This window comes from Cynoglossus semilaevis, chromosome 15 (genome assembly GCF_000523025.1).
Source record: "Cynoglossus semilaevis isolate Cse_v1.0 chromosome 15, Cse_v1.0, whole genome shotgun sequence".
Taxonomy (NCBI): Eukaryota; Metazoa; Chordata; class Actinopteri; order Pleuronectiformes; family Cynoglossidae; genus Cynoglossus; species Cynoglossus semilaevis.
In genome coordinates, this window is record NC_024321.1 from 10,759,194 (window position 1) to 10,781,364 (window position 22,171).

The window sequence follows — 22,171 nt, forward strand, 5'->3', positions numbered from 1 at the left end:
GGAAAGAGACAGAGAGACAAAGGGGGAGAATAGTACAGAAAATGAAAAAGAAATAAGAGAGCGTGCCAAGAGTGTTGGAGGACAAACTAAAGAAAAACGAAAACAAGGGCTTTAGAACATAAGAGAAAAAGAGCAACAGGAGTGAACAATACTAAACTATGCAGGTCATTCCAACCCTGCAAATCCCTGCTCTGTGGAGACTGTGCTGCCAGATGGAAAGGCCAGAAGGTGTGTGAGAGAGAGGAGGGTGCTAAAGGAAAAGGTGGCAGGGGTATGGTGTTGTTGTCCTAACCTTGAAAAAGCCGATGATGCCAACTCCATATTCCACACAGTATTTGTCGAGCAGCTCTCGGTTCCAGGCATCCAAATTCACGTACTTAAGAATGTTCTCATAAATCACAAGTGTGAAACGCCCTCGCTCTTTGTCAGTCAATGTGGGCATGTCACCTTTACCGGGAGAGATTTCAGTCCGGTACCTAAACCGACCAGACTCCAAAATGGCCACAATCTCTTGACCCAGTTGGGAATACTGGCTTTCCACAAACACAAGTACCACGGGATCTGTCCTAATGCCACTGCTATCGACCCCAGGCCCCCCTGAGACACCCCGCAGGGGTAGCAGCCGTGATGGCATAACTCTCGAATCATCCGAGTCGGCTGAGGCACCCTCAGCTCCTGACACGCCCCCTCCTGATGGTTCCAGCTCGCGCTTGGCGCCATAAAGGAAGTAGGCCGAGATGAACACGCTGATGGTGCAAAAGAGGAAGAGAATGAGGAGGGAGGTCTGTAGGGGGAGGAAACGGACCAGCCGACGGAGGCGTGTTACGCATCCCAGCATCGTCTCACACCACACCGCTCCTCCCCACCAGCCCTGCAACACGCCCCGGGGCAGTCTCTCTCGATGTGGTATGATACTGCTGTCAGAAGTAATTCACAAAGTCAATCTTGGTAAAGACTTTTCAAACGACACTAAAGTAGCAGCTGCAGCAGCTCCAGGAGAAAGAAAAGCGACGGTCTCATATTGGCTCTCCCTCATATTGCAGCTCTGCTTATGTCACCATGGCAGAGAAATTCTGGGTCTCGGACCGTTGGTACACACTTATTCCTCAGAGAGAAGTCTGACAGGCCCAGTCAGTGGTGCAGAAAGATGATGGAAGACTCCATCACCTGTCCATCATGTAAACCTGCCATCCATGTACAGACTAAATTTTTGCTGCACTCTTTTGATTGGAGAATGATCTCATGAGAAAAGGGAGGTCACAAAGGGCATCTCAGTCACACCATTCACCCAGGAAAACTCTGGACCTAGAAAAAAAGACAGAGACACAAAAGAAAATGTTTAGATTTGGAAGCAAAGGTCCAACTCCAAAAACATTGCATTTTTCAAAAGGAAACAAACATAAACCCACTCTCTAACCTGTATATACACACACACACACACACACACACACACATATATATACATATATATAACAATGTGTTTATTTTGTAGTATATTCCTGAATGCTCCACTTTAACAGTGTGTAAGAAATATGTGCAAACTAGCATTGCTAGCTCTCGAAAAGTTACCTCCAAACTAGACTTGGTGCATTCACCTACACAATGTATAAAGAGCCAACATCACCCCTACACAACAACACCTCACACCCTGTACAAACACACACACACAGACGCGAAACAGAGAAGAAAATATCACCCACTCATGCTGCCTCCGCACAATCAATAAGCAGACTGTGAGTGACAATAAAGCCTTGGGGCAAAACAATTCTCAGTCCAGTGGTGAAGCCATCACCTGCAGGGACAGTCAACTTCTATTTCCCTAAAGTCCTCATAGTACTTTGATGGAAATGGAAGGCAGAAGGTGGGAGGAAAACAAAGTGATCCAAGAGCAGAGGAGTGGATCACGACGACAGATAAGCCTGGCACCAATAGGCTCTGTTACTCTGGGGAAAAAATGGATATCCTCACTCAATACAGTGTGAGGTACCGAGACCCCCTGCGGACATACAGTAATATATCAGCCATTTAGTTAGTCCTTGTCCAGCTGAGTGTGAGAAGTCGCGGATAGACTGTGAGAGTAGTGTTAACTGAGCCACTTTAACAAAACACCACTTCTCCATTTAGAAACCTCATGGAGCAAATAAGCATCACTACCCTTTTCGTTAAAATGCTCCATTTCTTAGGCCGTGTTGCCATAGACCACAGTGTGACCCCATGCATGCTTGTGCACAGACGCGTGCACTTTTATAGAACCCCAGATAACACATTAGTCCAAAGTCACAACCCTCTCAAGCCAAAGACATTATGCTGTGACCACAAACCCCATAAAGACTCTTTAGGCACAAACCAGACATAAACCGGATTTGATAATGCCATCAGAGGCTTTATGAGTAACACAATGAACCAAGGTTTAACTGAGGCTGAGTAACATTAAAAATACAAGAGTGGCCTAGTATGCTCAACAAAGTGAATCTTAAAGCCAACTGTCAACCATCTGTCAGCTCCATAGTCAATAATTTATTGATTTATCATTTTTAACACAGCTTCATCACTCCATACTGTAAATTAAAAAAAAAAGTGTTTCTGTGCTCTTATACTTTTCCAGCTGAGCTCAACAGGATGTTTAAATTTTCTCTCGGAAAGAAAATGTCTTCTTTTTCCTAGAAACTTTCATAGAAGTATCCTCCCAGTGAGTCTAAAGCAAAGACTGGACGAGAGAAAACACAGCCAGTCTTCAGAGAATGTATTACAATGCAACAGCATTGGACGCATAAAGGTCCCCTGGTGCCTTGTTTGTTCATCTCAGTGAAAGACATGGTTTGTGCCATGGCATACCAACGTATGATTAGCCACAGGAACTGCCTGCTGCTCAAAACAAAGAAAAGAAAAGAGGAGAAATCTTTAAAGGTGTTCTTCAGCCCAAAATAGGTCAAACAAAACCATATCATAATTTTACAACTTAGCAACTTAGAGAAGCATGTGATACTTATCAGCATTAATTACGTTCCTGTTTATATGATAGGAAATGAAATCACTGTGTTCTGAAATAAAAATGTATCAATCTGCTTTTCTATATCACTGACATGTTATCTTGCATTTACTTCACAGTTCCACTTTCCGACTGTGCAATTGCTAAAAAAAAATCAAACCTTTGCCAACTGCATCTTATTTACATCCAAACCCAGTGTAGCTTGGCAAAATCAGCTGATGCTAATATTTGGCTAATGTGTCAGGACATGTTTCACAGAGGCTGTGTATGGATTACTGACTTCCTCCCACAGTCTCATTTCTTAATCTCCTGCCAAAAGAATACTTGTAGGCTTCAGCACCAACGCTGGGCAGCTTTGGCTGATTGGCATAGATACTAAAATGAGCAAAGTCTTCTAAAGTTTTCAGGTAACAATGTATGAGGTGTGATTCAAAGTTCACAAATCAACAATCTTGAATTCTGAAGTCTTCATATCATTTCTTGGAGTAACGAAAGAGCAGCTAACTGGTTATTACAAAAACTACACGGTGAGAATCTAATGGAGGTTGGCATGAACTGAGTAGGCATTGCACAGAGGAGCAACATGGCTACATTTCTCTTTCAAAATAAAATTTAAGAAACAAATATAACTTTGAATTTGTGAGGAAGTGAAGGGTCCAAGTACATCTCCTGGTCAGGGTGGACAACATTCAGATGTTTTATCTTGATTTGTCATATTTAACCAAAATATGTACTGTATGCATGAAGGCAGCTGCATGTATGAAGTAATACCTAATCACATGAAGCAGTGGAGTGTGCAGATGTTGTTCTACTTGCCAACAAATGCAGAAGGACTGTAAGGATTGTTCATGACTGATGATTGACATAGGAGTAAATTAAAGGGTAAAACAATGTAATCAGCAGGTTCACAGAAGAGCATCTCACTTCCTTCCCATTTTATAACAATATTGACACAGTCCCAGGGCTGATATTCAGTCTGTGATACAGAACACTGCAGCTGAACTAAAGAAGGAAGACAGGGATTGTGGCCGATGGCCAGAAGAGCTGACGGTGAAAGCTGAAGTCCTTAAATGTGAGGCACTAAGATCAGGCTGGCTAAATAGAGTCCAATACATTAGACTTTAATGGAATATCGCATAGACTGAACAGAATAATGGCTAATGGATCTCAAATGCCTGTACATCTATCTCACCTAATGTGTCTTTTACTTTATGTATCCCTCACAAGAAGTAAGGATACAACCACCGGCGGTTCCTTGATCCTTCAAAATAATGGATGCAAAAATAACAGAGAATAGCAGAGAACAGAACATAAATGTTTCATGTTTAGCAAAAAAACCAATGCAGGATAAATCCAGCAGACGTATCCATGACGTAAAGAGCAGCCAAAATGTGTGCAGAGACCCATGTTTCAGTCTGCCAAGGAGAATCAGTGTCTCAACTCATGCATAAAGGAATGGCAGATGGAGACTAATGTGTGTCTCATAGGCAAGCTTTTCTTACTCTCAATGATAGAAAGAGCTCAGATGGAACATGAGCTTTGAAATTGCCTTTGGCTGTGTATAAGGTGGGCATGGTCTTTTGGTTTGAAAAGAGTCATCAACAAGGAAGTAGCAGCTTCATTGATTGGCTGGCCTTCAGGGAGCTAATCCACTGGTAGCTGACATATGTCAGTTTAAATGAATGTCTGCGGCAGAATGTTACCATAAAACTATTAAACAATTATTATTTGCAGAATTATTATTATTTTTGAACCACCATTAAACAAGTCTGCCACCATAAACATTTATTCCTGTACATACCAGGTGCTCATCAATCTTCAGATTTGTTTTGAATTTTGTAACCTTCAAATTTTAGCACAGCTGAATGATGGTGACAGAATGGGGTGGCAACATAAACAATAGCAGGTTGACGGCAAAGAGGACAGACCGTTGCCTTTCCTCAGGGTGGGTGGTCACTCAAACCTGCTCGCACGACATAATGGGAAGCTGGCCAGAACCAGTGCTAGATTAATGAGTGGGGAACAGGAGGATGACGCCTGGTCCTCAGCTGTAACAACTCTCTGGATAAACAATGCTAAAGTTGGCCATATGTAGCCTCACACAACCTGGCCTCTCCTTTCTCTCTACACCTCTCTCTCTCTCTCTCTCTCTCTCTCTGTCACTGTGCTTGCACTCCTAAAAGTGTGAATTAGACTAAGTGTCCTAAGGCTTTGTAGGGGGAACCCGTGCATTAACACTGACAGCCAGAGTCTGACTAACTGCAGGTGATCCCTTCAACAAATAAACTAGTAAGAGAGTGCGAGGTCCTTTCAGCCCCTTGGGACCTGGCTGTTTCTCCCCCTTTCTGCCCAATACCCGATCGGTCGCCTCACCATTGACTGAAGGAAACAAACGACGTCCTTCTGTGTTCAATCACCAAAGGCCGTGGTAACCACACATTCTCCATGGAAACACTAGAGTGGGTTAATCAAGGAAGGGAAACTATGCAGAGACATATTGAAGAAGACAGTTAATACATAGGACACTTTTCTGTCTGCATGTAAATGCATATGCAGATGATCACAGTGGACACAAACCCTGGAGACTCATTAGAAGATCTACAGTCCAAATGATCTCACTACAAAAAAGCGCAGACATCTTGTTTGTATTCATTGCCAAACAAATGTTCCAGGGCTTTTGTGCAAACACTCAGATCTGCAAACACCAAAGCAAGTCCAGGCTCACCCTGTGAATAGTTTCAGTGGGGCCACGGGTCAAGGTTAAACCGGTAAGAATGGAGCCAGTGTATTTTTCTAATCTGTAATCCTGTTAATCTCAACACTGCAAACAGCTAAATGTGCTTATGCCAGCTGTGTTACCGTTTCAGCTGCCATTAGAGGATTAAGAAACAAGAAACTACAGCAAAAAGGAAGTGAGACCTTAACACTTTAGGAGAGGAAGAGGAGCTAACCCCTCACCAAAAAATGAGGCTTCGATTTATAAAAATGGAACTATGTAGTTTGTTTGTAAAGATATTCTACCTTTACACTTGGAATGGAATTGGAATCCATTTTCATAATTATTTTGAAGCTATTTTAAATCAACAAACAGGCACATGAGAGTAGCTGAGATTCGGCTTCTATAAGAGAAGTTTCCTTTCCTTGTATTGAACACCTGAGGCATTACTCAATACAGAATCAATCAATCTTAGATTTAAATTCCTTTTCATGCTTCAATTGTGGTAGCTGCGATTAAAGGCTTAAGCCTTGAAAAATCCTAAACCGTGGTGGTGGATCATCACTACTCCTTCTGCCTCCCACCCATCGGTATATCTGAATGCACAAGCAGGCAGTTTCATTTAAGCTGCTAACATTTACACTGGTGCTTTCCTCTCCCTCTGTCTCATCAATTCATTTCATGCCACTGCATGAAGGACAGAGGAATCAAGAGGGAAATGCAGTTTTGCCTTCTAATTCTGAAAAAAAAAAGAAAACAACTTTCAGACCATTGCCTCTATCCAACCATGTGACTGAACTATCACATTTTTCACTACCTCAATTTTCTCTCACCAAGAGAGGTAATTTCACAGAAGAAAAATACCTTTCTTTGAATTGCCTGTGCACCTCCAATAACATGCTTTACTTTCTACTAATTCAAGATGTGAAAATTAAAATCAATGCCACGTAATTCATTGTGCAGCTAATGGGGGAGTGAGTGAAACTTTATTTAAATCCTGACAATGGTCCAAACTATTTATAAAAGGCCTATTATCGCTTAAATGGAAGACCACCAGAGTATGTTTTATGGTGAATACAGAGAACTAGGACAACACTGCACCACCACAGCATAATCTCCAGCCTGCAGAGCAGGATCCACCTTTAAACTTCCATTAGAAGGATCATGTCAGATCCAATCAACACAGATATCATCATCTGCAGGGATAAGCTGAGGAAGCACATGCATAATGACAAGATCACACATCCATATTTGTATGGGAGATTAAGAGCAAAAAGCAGTAGGAATTTGGAGCAGGGTAAAAAATTAGATTGCACTTTTACAGTCTATGTGGGTCTTTTTTTTTTTTTTTAATCTTAGATTCCCAAACCTCCTGTCCCCATTACATCTAGGCTCTTAAGCACAGCTATATGGACAGAGAGATATAAGCATAAGGTGGTGTAAAATGGATTACCTCACAGTGGAAAAGCAGTGGGGATGAACTGCGTGAGCCATGGGAAAAATGTGGATGTGGTAGGTTGGAGACTAAGCAAAGAAGGGTCATTAGGGAACGGTGGGACTAAGAGACCTTCCTCAACAATAATACCTTGTGTGCTGTAGGAGAGGGTGTTGGAAATGCAACCTTCATCAATAGTCTCGGACACCTCTGTGCTGCACATAAAATGTGCCGCACACATTTACACACAAACCCCTCCTGCTAATAACCAGCAGCAGCTCCCTACCACCATTCTTTCTATTTATAGACACTCTGTGCCCCATTTACAGGCACGAGGACACTGGATCTGTACAATAAAAAGAACATGAAGACATAATTTGTATACCACAGATCCCTATTAGCAGAGGGGGAAAAAGGAGCCAAGGACAGTGCAGAGAAAGGATCCATTTAGAAAATTCTGAAGCTGGCTGAAACTCCATTGAGATGTTGAGTCAAACAATTATTATTTACGCATGACAACAGACCCCGCGAGCCTCCGTGTCACGTCTGAATTAACTGAAATCTAATTCATGTGATCACATGCAGGGCAGAGTAAATCACAATCATATGGAACTAATAGTTTGATTAGGTCGAGGAAACAAAAAGAAAAACAACCGACACAACTCTCTCACAACGCAGTCTCTGCATGGTTTCACACAAGTGACAGCACAGACCATTAGCAGGAGCCAGAGGCACATGGGTCCTATAGTGTGTGCCACTGAAATAAGTAATTATTTCCTTCATTCATCCTCTCTGGAGGCTTGACATCACTCATATCCTGCTGCGTGTTTGCAGCCTGTTTGCATTAGGAAATGATATGACGAACTTCAAATAATGAGTTATTCACCATGTCCTTTATTATCCATCCAAAAAAAAAAAAAAAATCTTTCTAAGAAGAGGGGGAGCTCACTCTATTGGCTTTCTGAAGGGAAAAATTGGCTTGTAGTGTCTCAGACAGCCAACGCGAGGCACGGGGAGGTGGTGGCTGAGGAAGGAAAGGGGCCGGTCATTTATCACTTTTGTCAGTGCTGGTGGAAGAAGGAGGTGGGGCAGAGGGGCTTTCATATAAATTGAGTGTAGGTGGAATCAATGTGGCGTTGCTGGTCAGAGCAGGGAGGGGCGAAGGAGCCAGATCAATGCAGCTGGGAGTGACTGTTTGTTCCCACTGTTTATCTACCGTCATCTCAGGACGCGGCTGAAGGACAAGGAAATGCAGCTAGCAGCGCAATGTCTCTGATGGGACTTAAGATTCTGATGGGTCACCTTTCAGTCGCCAGACAGCACACAGAGGTGAAAGCCACATTCATGTATGTATCTGTGTGTGTGTGTGTGTGTGTGTGTACACGTGTGAACATTGAAAATTGGGAAATTCTAAGTGCGAGAGGCAAGTACAGATAATGGTACCTGTCAGAGTGTTTCATGCTGCAGGGTCTGCCGATCAAATCAACTGCCTATTCAGCAGAGAAAACCAATTCAAAGCTTCACAGAAACTCTGACTAAAGCAAAACAGTTTTATTAAGACTTTTACACCTGCAGCAGAAGAGCAATAACAGATTTGCTGACCCGACGTGAACCACAGATGCTATCAAACCGCAACAATGCTCAAGGTATGATCGCAGATGTGTAACAGAATACAATCACTCTAAAAATAAAACCTGCAGGCATGGTGAAAACTCTGGCTGCCACACCCATAAACACTATAAATGTCTAATTTACTCAATCAATCTTTGAAAAGACAAGTGAAAACATCACCTTTCCAGAGGCCACCCAGTGAATTCACAGGTATTATCATTCCTGGAGGAGCCCTGCTTCTCCTCTTCACGGCCCCTCCCCCTTCCTCCCTCCTCCAGCTTTCCATCTTTCATGTCCAGATAAGAAACGGCCCGCACAGATCCCACTGTGATTCTCGTAGCAGAATTGCATCCCCATGGGAAAACAATAGTGTGGAAGAATAGCTGACACAAGTGATGAGATTCTGTTTAGCTGCCCATGTTTTTGCCTGCCAGACCAAGCAGATATCATTTTTCCTACAGCATGAAAACACTTCCATAGCCATAAACTTGCCTTTAAAATCCAACTGAGAGTGACAGATAAATGGACAGAGGTGAGGATGTTCTCGGAGGGCCTTGTACTGTATATTTAACAAAAACAAACAGTACATGCTTTACAAATGCTCCAACCTGGTAGTTGCGATAAAAAAAGAATTAAAAAAACCAAACAAACTCAAACCACAGAGAACTGCCCAGTCTCCCGATTATCCAACTGCCAGAGAATAAGTACTTTGTAAGTAGTTTGGCCTACTAATACATTCTATTACAAATACTGTGTTATTTCTGAGAGAGAAACTCTTCTTTGGTTTTTATACTCTCCTTTTCTGTTTTCATGCCTGGTCTTGAGAACACAGCCAACGCTGTGCTATCATAGCATTATGCACCCACTGAGCACTGGTTTCAGTTACTCAGTTATAACACTGGCTCGTCTAAAAATAACAGAAGTGAAATGATAAGAACTTTTGTGCTGCAGTTATGGTTCTTATAATGGACAATAAATGATGTCCAAGGCTCATGTATCAATTAATTTATTCATTAAAAATGGACTTGCCAGTTTTAAAGTCCAACAGCATCTACATTTTATTATCATTTTTCAGTTTGACATTATGTTCTATCCAAAAAGCTCTAGAATACATTATTGAGTCAATGACAATTGATTTTATTAAACATTCAGTGAGAAGTTACTTCAGGGTGAAGGGTGGCCAGGTGTAAGATTCGTAAAAAAAACCACTATTCCATTCAACATTCTTAGGGCAGAAAAATGATTTAGTTCAATAAAAGTGAATTGAGAACCTATTACATCCAATAACTGTGAATGCAGCAAAGAAATAAGGACCAAAAAATGTATATCATTGGTTGTAGTACAGCGTGGTCCGTCATTAAGAGCTGAACTTTCGTGTCACATAGTGATGAGTAGGTTCAACACAGGGAGCTGGAGACAGAAAGTGACATCTCTGCACTAAAAGACAGCAAATACCACTAAGGGCCTTGTAGCAGCTCTGACAACTCTACAGGGCTTCACTGCTGAAAGATGGGAAGGCAGCGTTTGACAACAGTTGCCTAGGTGATTAACCAGTCTCGGTTTTACAGCAGAACGGCAAGAAGAAAGAGTAAACTGTTAGATAAACTGACGTAGAATCTCAGCTGCTGTTTGTCTGTAAATGTGTGACAGGATAAAAAACACTAAGAGACGTTTACACACCAGGAGACAAAAATACCAGTAATCTGCACCACTTTGGTATGGTAAATAAAATAAAAAAAGATTGCGTGGCAACCTGCTGCAGTTTGACATAAAACACTGACTCGGAGATAATTATAATTTGGTCAGACAGTTTGAGGCTGAAAACTGAGACTCAAAGTTAACAATGAAATGGCTGAAGTGCTTTAAATCTGCACTCTATGAAACATGACAGGTATTGTGCTCTCATCTGTAGAACTTTGACAGGAAATACTCACAATATTCTGGAGAAAAATGACATATGACATATTCTTAACCACCTGAGAGGATAGATGTGGAAGGACACACTGAAGAACTCCTGACATCTCAGGGTCACCTAAACCCACAAAACACAAATGACACAAATCACAATTTTTCTTGTGTCATTTCCAAGAAAATAACTATTTAAAAGACACACCTAAAATATTCCACTTTACAACCCACTAAAACAAGAATATCTAAGAATCTTAAGTTGAGTACGCTGAACGACATGACCCATTCGGTAGAAAGATAAAATGACAGACTGAACGTATAATAAAATTATAATTTTTCCATGCACTTATATGCACTCTACTCAAAATAGATCTGCAAACCCACGCTCAGGAAGTAGACTGGAATTGCAACCAGTAAGAGTGTCATCACTAGTGATGGCGTTGTGAGATTCACACATCAATTGGGATTAAAATGTTGTGATTCACCTACTTCCTGTCCTAAGTAGAAGGTCCGTGAAGTCCAGGTCCACCATCAACTCTTCCACGACGTCCCCTTTAAGCTCCCCAAAATAAACAGAGCTCTGCCACAGCACACTGTTATTGCTTTCACAGCTTTAGTCCTCACTCTTGAGGCTCCTTGCCTGAGTGCTATAACTTTTCCTGGCTGGTCTGCCTCCCCCTCCTCTGTTGTCATCCTGGACCAGAGGGTGAGGCATGTGTAGGTGTCACAAAGCTGACAGGTCTATCTGGCTTCTGTCTACTGTGCTGGCTCTTCCCATTTCCCCTCTTCACTGCCACCTCTACAGCTGCTGTGCATCGTAGCATGACACCACACACACTCACACACACACGCACCCACGTATTGGTTTACAGATGAGGGTACCAGAAGAATGTGCACGCAGTAAAACCTTCATTTGGCTGCGTGCCACTTTACAGCATCACATACACACCCGGTATGTGTAAATGCACGTGCTGTGGAGTTTACACTTCTAGTCTTCGTGGTGACTCAAGTTATCTATTAAATTAGAAATCTGCTTTTGGTAACCCAAAATCAATCGTTTTTGTATCTTACAAAAACTGTATCATTAGCGCCACTTAAGCTTCTTCTCAAAATCAATGTAAAACAAACAGAAAACAGAACTTGATGATTTTTTAAGTGGCATTACCACGCCCCATACTGCAGTAGTCCTGCACGCTATACTTTCAAATGGAGCAAATACATCCTTGATGATCTGCATGATCCACGTGCCGCACATTTTCCCCACTTTTGTTTGACTAGAAAAGCCACGAAAGTGTACAAGTCTTGTGTCTGAATTTTGTCAGACTGTAGGATTATAACTCTGTCGTCTGTATCACCACAGAAAATCAAGAAAGGAAATGTAGAGGACTTAAAACAGAGCAGCGTTGCTAACCTCAAACATGCAGGACTACAACCCCAGGTTTTCCTTTCGGTGTTGAAAAGAGTCTTGACATGGTAACGACCAGCTGTCAGACTGGATTGTAGATGGTTTTGGTCTGTGATGCAGGGGTCCAATGGCGGTTGAATCGATCATACTTTGGTTAATTAATTGATTCCTCTGCCATGACTGTATGAAGGGACAGTACTCCAATGAAATCACACAGACTGTGGTTCAGGCACACGACGCCACCATACACCCAGTGTTCCACATTTGTCATTTGATACGCCTATTAGCCATTTGTTCACTAGTGGAGAATAACAGCTGTTTCCTTATTTCCTTCTCTCTCTCTAACACACACACACACACAAACACACACAGGGTTTAGTAACAGGTGTTGCCACGGAAGTGGGGGTCGGATGATGTAAGCTGATCTGCCCATGAAGACCCTCTCCATCGCCACTTTTGCCAAATCATTCACAAAAAGCAAACCTTTCAACTTGCAATCGGTGCGGCAGATCAATACGCCCTAGCCCGAGGATACGAGGCTCTAAAGCCAACTAACAGGAAGGGAGGGGTTCCATATTGATCACAAAGGGTTAATTAGGGCTTTGTGCTTGCTACGCTTTTTTGGGGACTGAAAACTCAGTCAGCTAATGGATACAAATTGGCAACACACCTACTTGACTGCAGCTGTGGAATTTAATGCAACTGTTCAAAAGGTCATGGCCTTGGTTTTGGATCACGTTGGTGAAGGTGAACCAGGTCTGCATGAAATCATAACAAATGTTCTTCTGTCATGGAGGACCATAAAGCCACAGTGAACCAACACTAACCTACACACCTGGAAAAAACAATCAAACCATTAAATCATTTATTTGTGTTGCAAGTGAAAATGCTCTGTCCAACAAGGTTGAGGATGCCATGACACCGCTGCTCCAGTATCAATTATTCATCAGCACCCTTTCTAATCCTTTAATTATACATCAATGTTGAAAAAACAACGGCTGGGGACGATCACTGTGCTGCTGCTGACAAAGGCCATGACAATGAAACCGGATGGGGGGAGCTTAAGCCTTTAGGTAAGGAGATGGAAGACGACGGAAGCAAAAAGGGCCTTCGGGCTGCCTCTCCCTGCCGTCGAGATGTCATTTATGATGTGTTCACCTCACCCACCATGTGATCAGAGATCAGAGGGTTAACTGAAACTCTGGCCTATAGCCCCTGTGCTTACATTATTCAACAGCTTGTTACAACAGCCTGTTCCCTTATCTCACACACTGGGAGACAGAGCTGGAAACTCCAGGGAAGAGAATTCAGGGGCCAAAAAGCCAGATTAAGAAAAAGATGACAGAGAGGCCATAAGGCTGGAGAGAAGAAAGACAGGAGAGAAGGAAGGGAAAACCCCCGGGATGTGAAGGGGCTGGGGGGGCGGTAAGGTGTGGAAAAAGGAGAGGCGGGTTAGAGGGGAGAAAAGACGTATTGAGAAAAGGATGAAAAAGTGGTGAAAGGCAGTCGGAGCACAGGTGGAGAGATGAGGACGGCCGTGCGTCCCAATCTGTCTGTTGCATGAGATGACAGCTAAGACTAACTAAAACTGGATCTTTAACCTTTGAATTGCTAAGCTGTAATTTTGCAACTTTTGGTTTGAGTCCACCGGAGACTTAAACAACATTTAAAAAATGTTTTGTTCCTCTTCATGGCAGTGTCAGAACAAACGGTACAGTCTATTTATCTGAAAAATGATGAAACGCAACAGTGACTGGAGCGGGTTTGTGCTTTTTTAACGAAAATGTCCAAATTCATCTTTCTCTTTGGCTCCATGTCATCAATAACCGGCATATTTTTCTGGGTGGTGTTTTTCGGCCGTATCTGCAAGCCCCATACTCTGAAACAGATAACAGATACACACTCGCATACGTGGAAAACAACAAAGCATAGCAACATCCATCAGAGGAGCGCTCATTTGACAGCAACCATGTTTTGGGAGCACCCTGTTTACAGCCCCAGCCTCACAACACTGCTCAGTGAGCGGGCTCCTTTGTTCATTAATTGATTGGCCTTGCCTGCTGGGCCACAGTAACTAGGTTACACAGATCTTTGAAAGGAAGAGGACTACATCCCTTCCACAAAAAGAGGGTAGATAGATAGATGCCTCCAGGCGAGGAATGCAAGTGTTAATATTACTAATGGAGTGAGGATGGCGGTAACTTTAGCGAAATCATACTCATCTAATAAAAGCGAGCGGCTGATGAGAGCATGGAGGAAGGTTGGATGTCTTTATGTAAGGCTGATGTCACTGCCGCATCAATTGAAAGAGGTGGGGCTGCTGAAAAGGTGAAGTGGAAGGGTGGGACAGAGGAAGGATGGGGAAAAGACAGCATGGTTATCATTATCCATGTGTCACAGGAAGGTCTCAGTTCAAGTCACGCTGACATGAACTTGTAAAACCCCATCAATTGCTCCTCATAAGTTCTTTTCCGCCAACAAAGGAAGCAGTGTTGGCCTTAAATACTGGAAGCAGGTTACGGAGAGGGCAGGAGGTCGCTGGGAAGAAAGAAAAAAAAAAAAATCAAGCAGAGACATAACAGACATTTACTGCAACTGAAACATCACACATGGTGCTGTGTCACCGCAGATACAAGACATAAATGGAACACGATGTCTCAACTATGGTAATAAATAAATACACTGCACTGTGTATACTTGCTTTGAAAATCAACACTGACAATTCTCTTCTTTTGGAGCATATTACAGGCCACAATGTTTCAATATTTGAATGCTTGATTGAATTACAGAACTAGAGCCTATTTCCAGACTGAACTGGGTAAGTACGACTTCTGAGAACTAAATCCTGTTTTGTCAATGTGGTCAAAAAATATTTTGTCAATTTGATTTGGGTCAACAACAAAACAGCTCAGTCTAGAACGCAGGGCAGAAAAATGTTAGAATGGCACTGTTTCACCAACAACAAAACCACTACATCCCATGAAACCAAAGCCACTGAGTTAATGTCTTTGTAACAAGTGGTTAGAGATGTGTCTAGACGAACCCTGTGTTGAATGTTCTTTTCACCGATAACATTAAAATGAATATGACAATTAAAAGGAAATTAGCATTTCAAACTTAATAAACCCCATCTCTGCCAAAGGACCACCATGTTTTAAACCGAGCGTCACTTAGGTGTAAAAACCTCCCTGCAAACAGTCTGACATTAAAACTCCTCCAATAACAGAGATGGAGACAAGCTGTTCACACCCTGTCTGCCCAGACACAACAGCTGAACCAATGGAGGATCTGCATCTGCCGTGCATACTTCTGTTTCCACCACACAGTCTGTCTCTCAGGTGACAGGTCTGGGTCCGTCCACTATCAGAGATAGACAGGATCCGGTCGGCTTGTAAGCAATTGTGTAATTGCTGGTCAATATAGGGGAGGAGCTCAGTGGTTATCCTTGGCAATGGGTCAGAATCCAACACAAAAAAAAATCAAACAACACCTTGGGCAGCCATTAAAGAAAAACACTACTAGTGCATGACTCTGCAGAAATTTCTGCTGGCATAGTACTTCTTAAACTAAGTGGCGTGTGACAGCATGCAACATAAACTTAATATATTATTTGATCCTTCTACCCCTGAGCAATTGAGTCATAATGCATTACCAGCTCCACTGAGGCTGAAGACCCTGAGAGGCAAAACAGTTGACCAATCATCAGAAGTTCCAGCTTCAAGGTCACATGAGGACACCAAAGTAGAAATTAAGTTAATATAAAATGTGGCCTGAGAAAAAGGGGAGTAACAAAGTAAAATAAATATATATATATTTAACTTATGCTCATTATGTATTCCAGTCTTTAAATTATCTACTCTGCAAATAGCAAGGAAAAAGCAATCCACCTCCATTGTCTAATGGTGTTGTCTTTAAAACCTTTATCACTAATTCATTACTTCTGATTTTCCAAGAGCAAGGGCTGAGCTTTGTCTACAGCCTAATGAGAGCCAGGCCTATCAGTCAAAGTCCTAACAGCTTCCCCCACGGGAGGATGAAGTCAAAAACAGCATTACTGTATCAGCAGGCCATTTGCTGTGTGTGAAACTTAAAATTACTTTAATTTTAAAGTCTCCGTGATGGCCATTTGTGCAGAGTGTTAAAATGTCAGTCAGTAATAAATGTTAAGGTATTTGCTAGTTGTTTAACAGACACTGGAATGCACTCAACTTTGGAATAACTTGCCACATATTATATGTATGGGTACAAATACAAGTCCCCCATTAGTTATACCAGTCGAAAATTGGGGAGAAAGCATTTTTATATTGATTTTCATTATTTTCACTGCTCTCTCTTCTTCATCTTACTTTGCTCCAACTCTCTTCACATGAAAGTGTAGAAAGGCCTCATTAGCTTTGCTGTATCCCTGGATGGGGAGAGAAACCACCACAAGACAAATACCAAAATCCACCTCTACACAATGAGGTTAAGACAGAAGCATGTCGTCACATCTGCCTAACTTTATTGGGGCACGGCAAACAGAAGATGATGACAGACAGACTGCTGCGTCTGCAGGTTGGCGAGATGCTGAGCAGGTGTATGGAGCAACTCTGACTGTTGCTAAGGGATGTGGTTAAAACTTGTCCTAGATAATGCAACATGGCAAGGTGTATTGTTGGAAATAGATGTTGAAAAGAAGTATTTAATCAACGTCAGGCCTGTGTTCTTTATTCGTTTGGCTTGAGAATAAGACTTCTGCTATTAATTAAAAGTAGGCTGGAGAGATAAGTTAGGCTGTCTTTTGCTGAACTAGGTCTTTTACTATATATATATATTTTTTTTTTTCCCCTAAAGATAAGCTTTGACTTTCATGTTGAACACAAGTGATCTGGTTTGCTACTGAGTCAAAAATCTAACAACAAAAGCCACCCACAGCCGATATGAATGGAATGAGGGTGGAATTAACCCATGGCATGTTTTTCCCATGGTAATTAATGAACTCCTTACAGTTTGTGTTGAGCGTCCAAGGGTGAACGGCACATCGGAAAAATGCTACATGAGCCATCAAAGTTCAAACGTGCTGTCTCAGGAGGTTGCAGCAGAGGAAAGTCATGCGAGAGGCATCCATACAGTTCAATATGGAGCCACTGAAGACAATCTATTGTGTAGAATGGGTTCCAGATGTTTTTCACTTTATAACTGTTGCATTTTTTGGCCAGGATTTGTCATTCCTTCAGTCATTCTTGGGGCTTCATATTAGTTTCCTTCAGCCAAGCCTCCACCCTAAGTAATCTCAGTCAACAGGCGAACTTCAGTGACCTTAGGGTGCGGATTATCTCCCCCTTTTGTTACAAGAAATCATTCAGTGACTACTGGATATGAATGCAGAAAACACAACAGCGCCGTGAAACTCAAATAAAGAAAAGCCCACAATTCCCCATGGTCTCCATGCTGTTTAATAAACAGCTTGTTTATGCCAAGAATGCATTTCTGGAACAGTAAGCATTTGTCTTTTCTGGGAATATAATTTTTTACAGTGGGTTAATCTTCTTACATACGAAGCTGAAAATTCAAAATCCAGAAAAAAAAACATGTTCCACCACTATCAACATGATAAATTATGACATATGACCCGCTAACGACACCATTAATTAAAAAAGGCACACTTTGTCATTTAAATCTAATGTAGAGAGACGCAGCCTCGTTGTTGAAGCATAAACAATCAAGTGGAGCCTGTTCTAACTCACTACGTCAACAAGACTAAAAAAAAAAAGCTATTCACAATAGACGGGTTATTTTTAGCACTGCCATTTTCTTCACATTGACTCATTAACAACAACAAGTAACAGTTAATAGTTTTTAAGAAAATAACTGTTTAGACAACTGTTAAAAAACTGAAGCATCTGAAAATAAAACGGTACATTAACATGAACTGTTCTTGTGTCTTTGAAGCTTCTAGATGGATAGATTTAAACTCTTACAACTCTTAACATATGAACATATAAGTAGAGCTTCTGAAAAATTTACTATTTGAAAATTAATCATTGCAGGCAATTGAAGTTACCAAGTTACTGAAGTATATGTTGACTGCAGAAATGCTTCGAGGTGGGACTTTTAACCACTGGAGAATTTAACCAGTAGGGGGCAGTAAGCCAACAAAGTGTACAGGGTTATCATAAATTCTAGAAATGCATCTGTTTTGATGTAGGTATTAGCATACTTAGGTAAATGTAATACTTATTCTGTAAAAAATATTTTGACTGAGATGCATGATTAGATTGATATAAAATAAAGTTTCGTCTGTGCCCCGGAGTCAAGGACCAGAGCAGTGCTCCTGCATTCAAAGCAGCTGCTGCAGTGAGAAAAAAAAAGATTAACAGTAATGGTTACTGTTAAATAAGAATACAAAGACGGCAGAGTGGATGACCCTGATAAAAAAAAAAAACAATATTCAAAACTAAACAGTATGTATTACTGTTGAGTTATTCCATATCATTGCTCATCTTCTCACTTAGCCCATGTTGGCTGCAGTCTTGTGATTCTGCTGAAAACATCGAGGGACACATCAAAAGGCTTGTAAAACAACGTTGTATCCATTATGTATAACAGCTGTATAGGTGTCCAAAAGTTAATTGACAGAAAGCAGTGCCAAGGCAACAGGACATCATTGATAATACAAAAATATCCACGTCAGCGTTGTTGCCAGTTCTTGTTGCTGAGTCCCTGAATGATGTTTTACTTAAATCTTCAAACCAAAAAGGTTTACCTGTCAGGAAAAACCTCACTTTTTCTTGCACAAAGCACAGACTTGGACAACAAAACAGGGCTGCTCTTAAGATGGGAAATGCTGTCAACCGACATTAGAGAACACGCAAAGCACACATTTACAGCGTTTTAAAAACATCTGTGGGTTCATAGACAACTGGCAGCCAGGTGGTGTAAACAACATGTGTACTAGCAGCTTTCACCCCCATGCTAACCAAGCCTGTCAATCACCCGGATCAAGCTAGAGACAGTGTGTCAGATGTGGATGAAAGAAGTCATGCTCAATGGCCCAGCCCGCAGCTCCCAGCAGTGGAAACACTGCAAAATACAAAGTCCATTTTTGAAGACTAAAACACACAAACAGCACCACAACAAACACTCAGCTAATTGAGATGTGCTCAAAGAACTTCAGCTTATTTTGCACTGATAACTTAAGCAGAAAGCTCAAAAACATGTAAGATAAGAGAGAAGTAAAAAACAAAAACAGTCAGAGTCTAAACATAAGCGTGCAAAGCAGCACAGAGAAGAAAGCATGCAAAGTGGAAAACAAGAGAGCTGGAACAGGGGAAATCTAACAAAAGACAACAGAACACTGTCAGAACACTGTGGAGTCGAGGACAACACACTAGAACAGGCTGTAATTGTGTTGTGCAGGACTGACCCCAGCGCATCCCAGCAGGCAATGCATGATGAATGGGCCCGGCGATGACTACATCCCACATCCCTCCACCTCTTCCTCACATGCTCTTTCTTCCTCCCACTCTTTGCTGTCGCCACTACTAGCCCTCCTTCTGTCCCTCCTTTTTTCTCCCCGCCTTCTCCTAAAACCTCACTCTATTCAGCTGCTGCCATCCCATAAGATTAATTTGCATTCAGTGCACTTAGTCCACATATTGTGCTTTGACACAATGACATATTACAGTGCACAGCACACCTATTAAACACAGAGTCTGGCTTGAGGGACAATGCTTTTTGCCAGATAGTTATGATAGAGTACAAACGTGTAGAGCAGGAATCAGGAGGGTACGGCTTGATGGGTTAGAGGCACAGAGAGGCACTGACATAGAGTTACAAGAACAGTTAGATAACCTCGATTAATGATTCACTAGACCCAAACTAATAAACTGGGTCAGACTCTGTTAGCAGTGGTAGAAAGAGTAAAGAGACCTGCAGGTTAGGCTGTGGGTGAAATACCGACAGTGTGAGATAGAAAAGAAGGAGCTGGAAAAAGGAAATTAAAAAAATAAGAGGAAAAAGGCAGTAGAGGTGTTGGATTTACAATTTTAGACCCTGAGGACAGAGACAGTAATGCATGGGAAGTTAGCGCTTTCCTCCAACCTTCTTTGCTCCTGTTGTCCTTTACTGTTTTGTCGCCCTCATGTCCTCTGGGAAAAAAAGAAAAAGACGGAATTTAATTTGCTCCACCTTCTTCAAACTGCCGCCTTCTGTTTTGCTTGGGGCCAAAAGAAATGGATTCTGGAATTTACAATGATGATTGAAAAATAGAAATAAAACAGGACTCTTGGGGGGAAAGGGGGAGAAAAAGACAATAGCAATAGGTGGAGTGAAATAGGAGTGGGGAGTTCAAGGCGAGCTGCTGGTTTGGGTGGAGTTATGTTCATCACATATAAACCAAATGGTTTTCATACACCAGCTAACATGGGTTGTCAGCCTCGGCTGCCAGCGTGACGTCCACACATGGAGGCGCCTGGTGGTTAACAAACCATTACTGCATCCAGGCACACCCCCTGGGGAGTGTGTGTGGGACTGTTTATGAACAAAGAGAAATTAAAGGAGAGGTACATCAACCTGAGTTTTTACCTGATCTTAACTGTCGCTTTCAGTTACTTCAGAGCATAAAGTTAGGCTGGATATTCTATTCCCTCTTACAGGGGATAAAAATATTCTGTTGACAGTGGCAGCTTAAATGCCAGAATTAGGAATTGAAAGATCAATAAAACAAAAGAATATGAGAAGATTCGTGTGTAGAGAATGAATATTATTACTATTACCATTTGCAAAACTGAATATCCTCCCTATAAGGAATAGAAGAAAAAAAACAAAACTATAAAAACATTATTTAAGACGCCAAAGCAATGTAATTAAAAAAAAATTAACTGTGGGTTAAAAAACGAAAATGCAATTTCTGGCCAAAAAACTCAAGTTATATTTATTTTTTTATGACTTAAAATGTTATTGTAAAGTCCCAAAATAGAAGATGAAAAAAGGACTTCCCACATTGGTCAATTGACAACCAATGAGCTCTGGGGAAGAGACAGCAAAGTGAAGGGCAGTAACAAACACAGACTACTGGCCAGACACACACTGTGTGGCCCACACACCTGTGTCCCATTCAACACATCCGGCCACTTAACACTGCACAGAGGGGTCGGAGTGTTGTTTGTGTTTGCAGGCTTACACATCGCACTGTGGGTCCTCTAGCTTAGCTGCTTCACCCAAACAACTCCTCCTTCCTCTGTACGGACCAAATGCTTTCGACTATGGCATGTCTCACTAGGAGCAGCTGGGCGTTTCACCACCTGACCATGACAACTGACCCTTTTTTAGGCAGCACACATCCTCTGAAGAAAACTGGCCGAGAACTGGCAAAACAAAGCTCATTCATCCTGCTGTCAGGTGCAGTCTCCAGCCATCCTGCTGTTTAGGAACCCCAGCTTCATTTGGACTGACCTCCAGGCTCCCAACACCTGTCCTGCACAGACACTGCCAGGTCCATGCATGCACACACACACACAAACACCATTCTCTACGGCCCAGTATGGATGAGATACAGCAGGCTGGACAGACACGGCATCGCCTCAGATCAGTGGAGGGAATACACCGAGAGCAGCCAGCTGCTAAAACCACGGGTCAGCACTATTAATGTTCTTTCCAGCTCAGCAATTTAAAATGGAGACTAGGTAGGTATGCTCTCAGCTATGGTCTGTTTGTTACGCTGGATCATGAATGCCTCAACACAGTTTAATCATTTGAGATAGAGATGACCCATAACTGTGGCAAAGCTCTCAGAGTTTCCGTCCAAGGTTCGAGCTGAATAGCTGGGATTAACTGTTTAGATGAAGTGGATGTTTGCCCTGAAACCAAACGCACACACAGATAGGAGCTGATTGGACAACAAATGACCAGCTGTAGCCTTTTGACCCCGTAAACCACTGAGGCTACAAGGGAGGGGAGAGAGTGAAAAGAGTTCAGGACAAGAGCACAAGAAAATAAAAGTATTAGCACCTTGATGTAAAAGTTTTTGTAATAATAATAATAATAATAATAATAATAATAATAATGGTCTTGAGCTACACCATGTCATCAGCAGCAGTAACATGCCTCCTTGAAGTAGATCAGAAT

At 41.9% G+C, this 22,171-nt stretch overlaps 1 protein-coding gene across 3 annotated transcripts in view; it reads right to left on the minus strand.

The window, feature by feature from the left end:
* The window catches only part of ndst1b (N-deacetylase/N-sulfotransferase (heparan glucosaminyl) 1b), a 42,538-nt gene that overhangs the window by 13,455 nt on the left and 6,912 nt on the right, over positions 1 to 22,171 (minus strand). Inside the window, exons 2-3 of one of the 3 annotated variants that reach the window (XM_025063470.1) lie at positions 10,686 to 10,783; positions 293 to 1,305 (exon numbers count right to left, since the gene is read on the minus strand). In XM_025063470.1, coding sequence (XP_024919238.1) covers positions 293 to 838 — 546 coding nt within the window. In that variant the 5' untranslated portion in view covers positions 839 to 1,305; positions 10,686 to 10,783. Of the gene's footprint in view, positions 1 to 292; positions 1,306 to 10,685; positions 10,784 to 20,146; positions 20,194 to 22,171 lie in introns of all 3 variants that reach the window. The other 2 variants (XM_008327102.3, XM_008327101.3) reach the window with 2 other exon arrangements.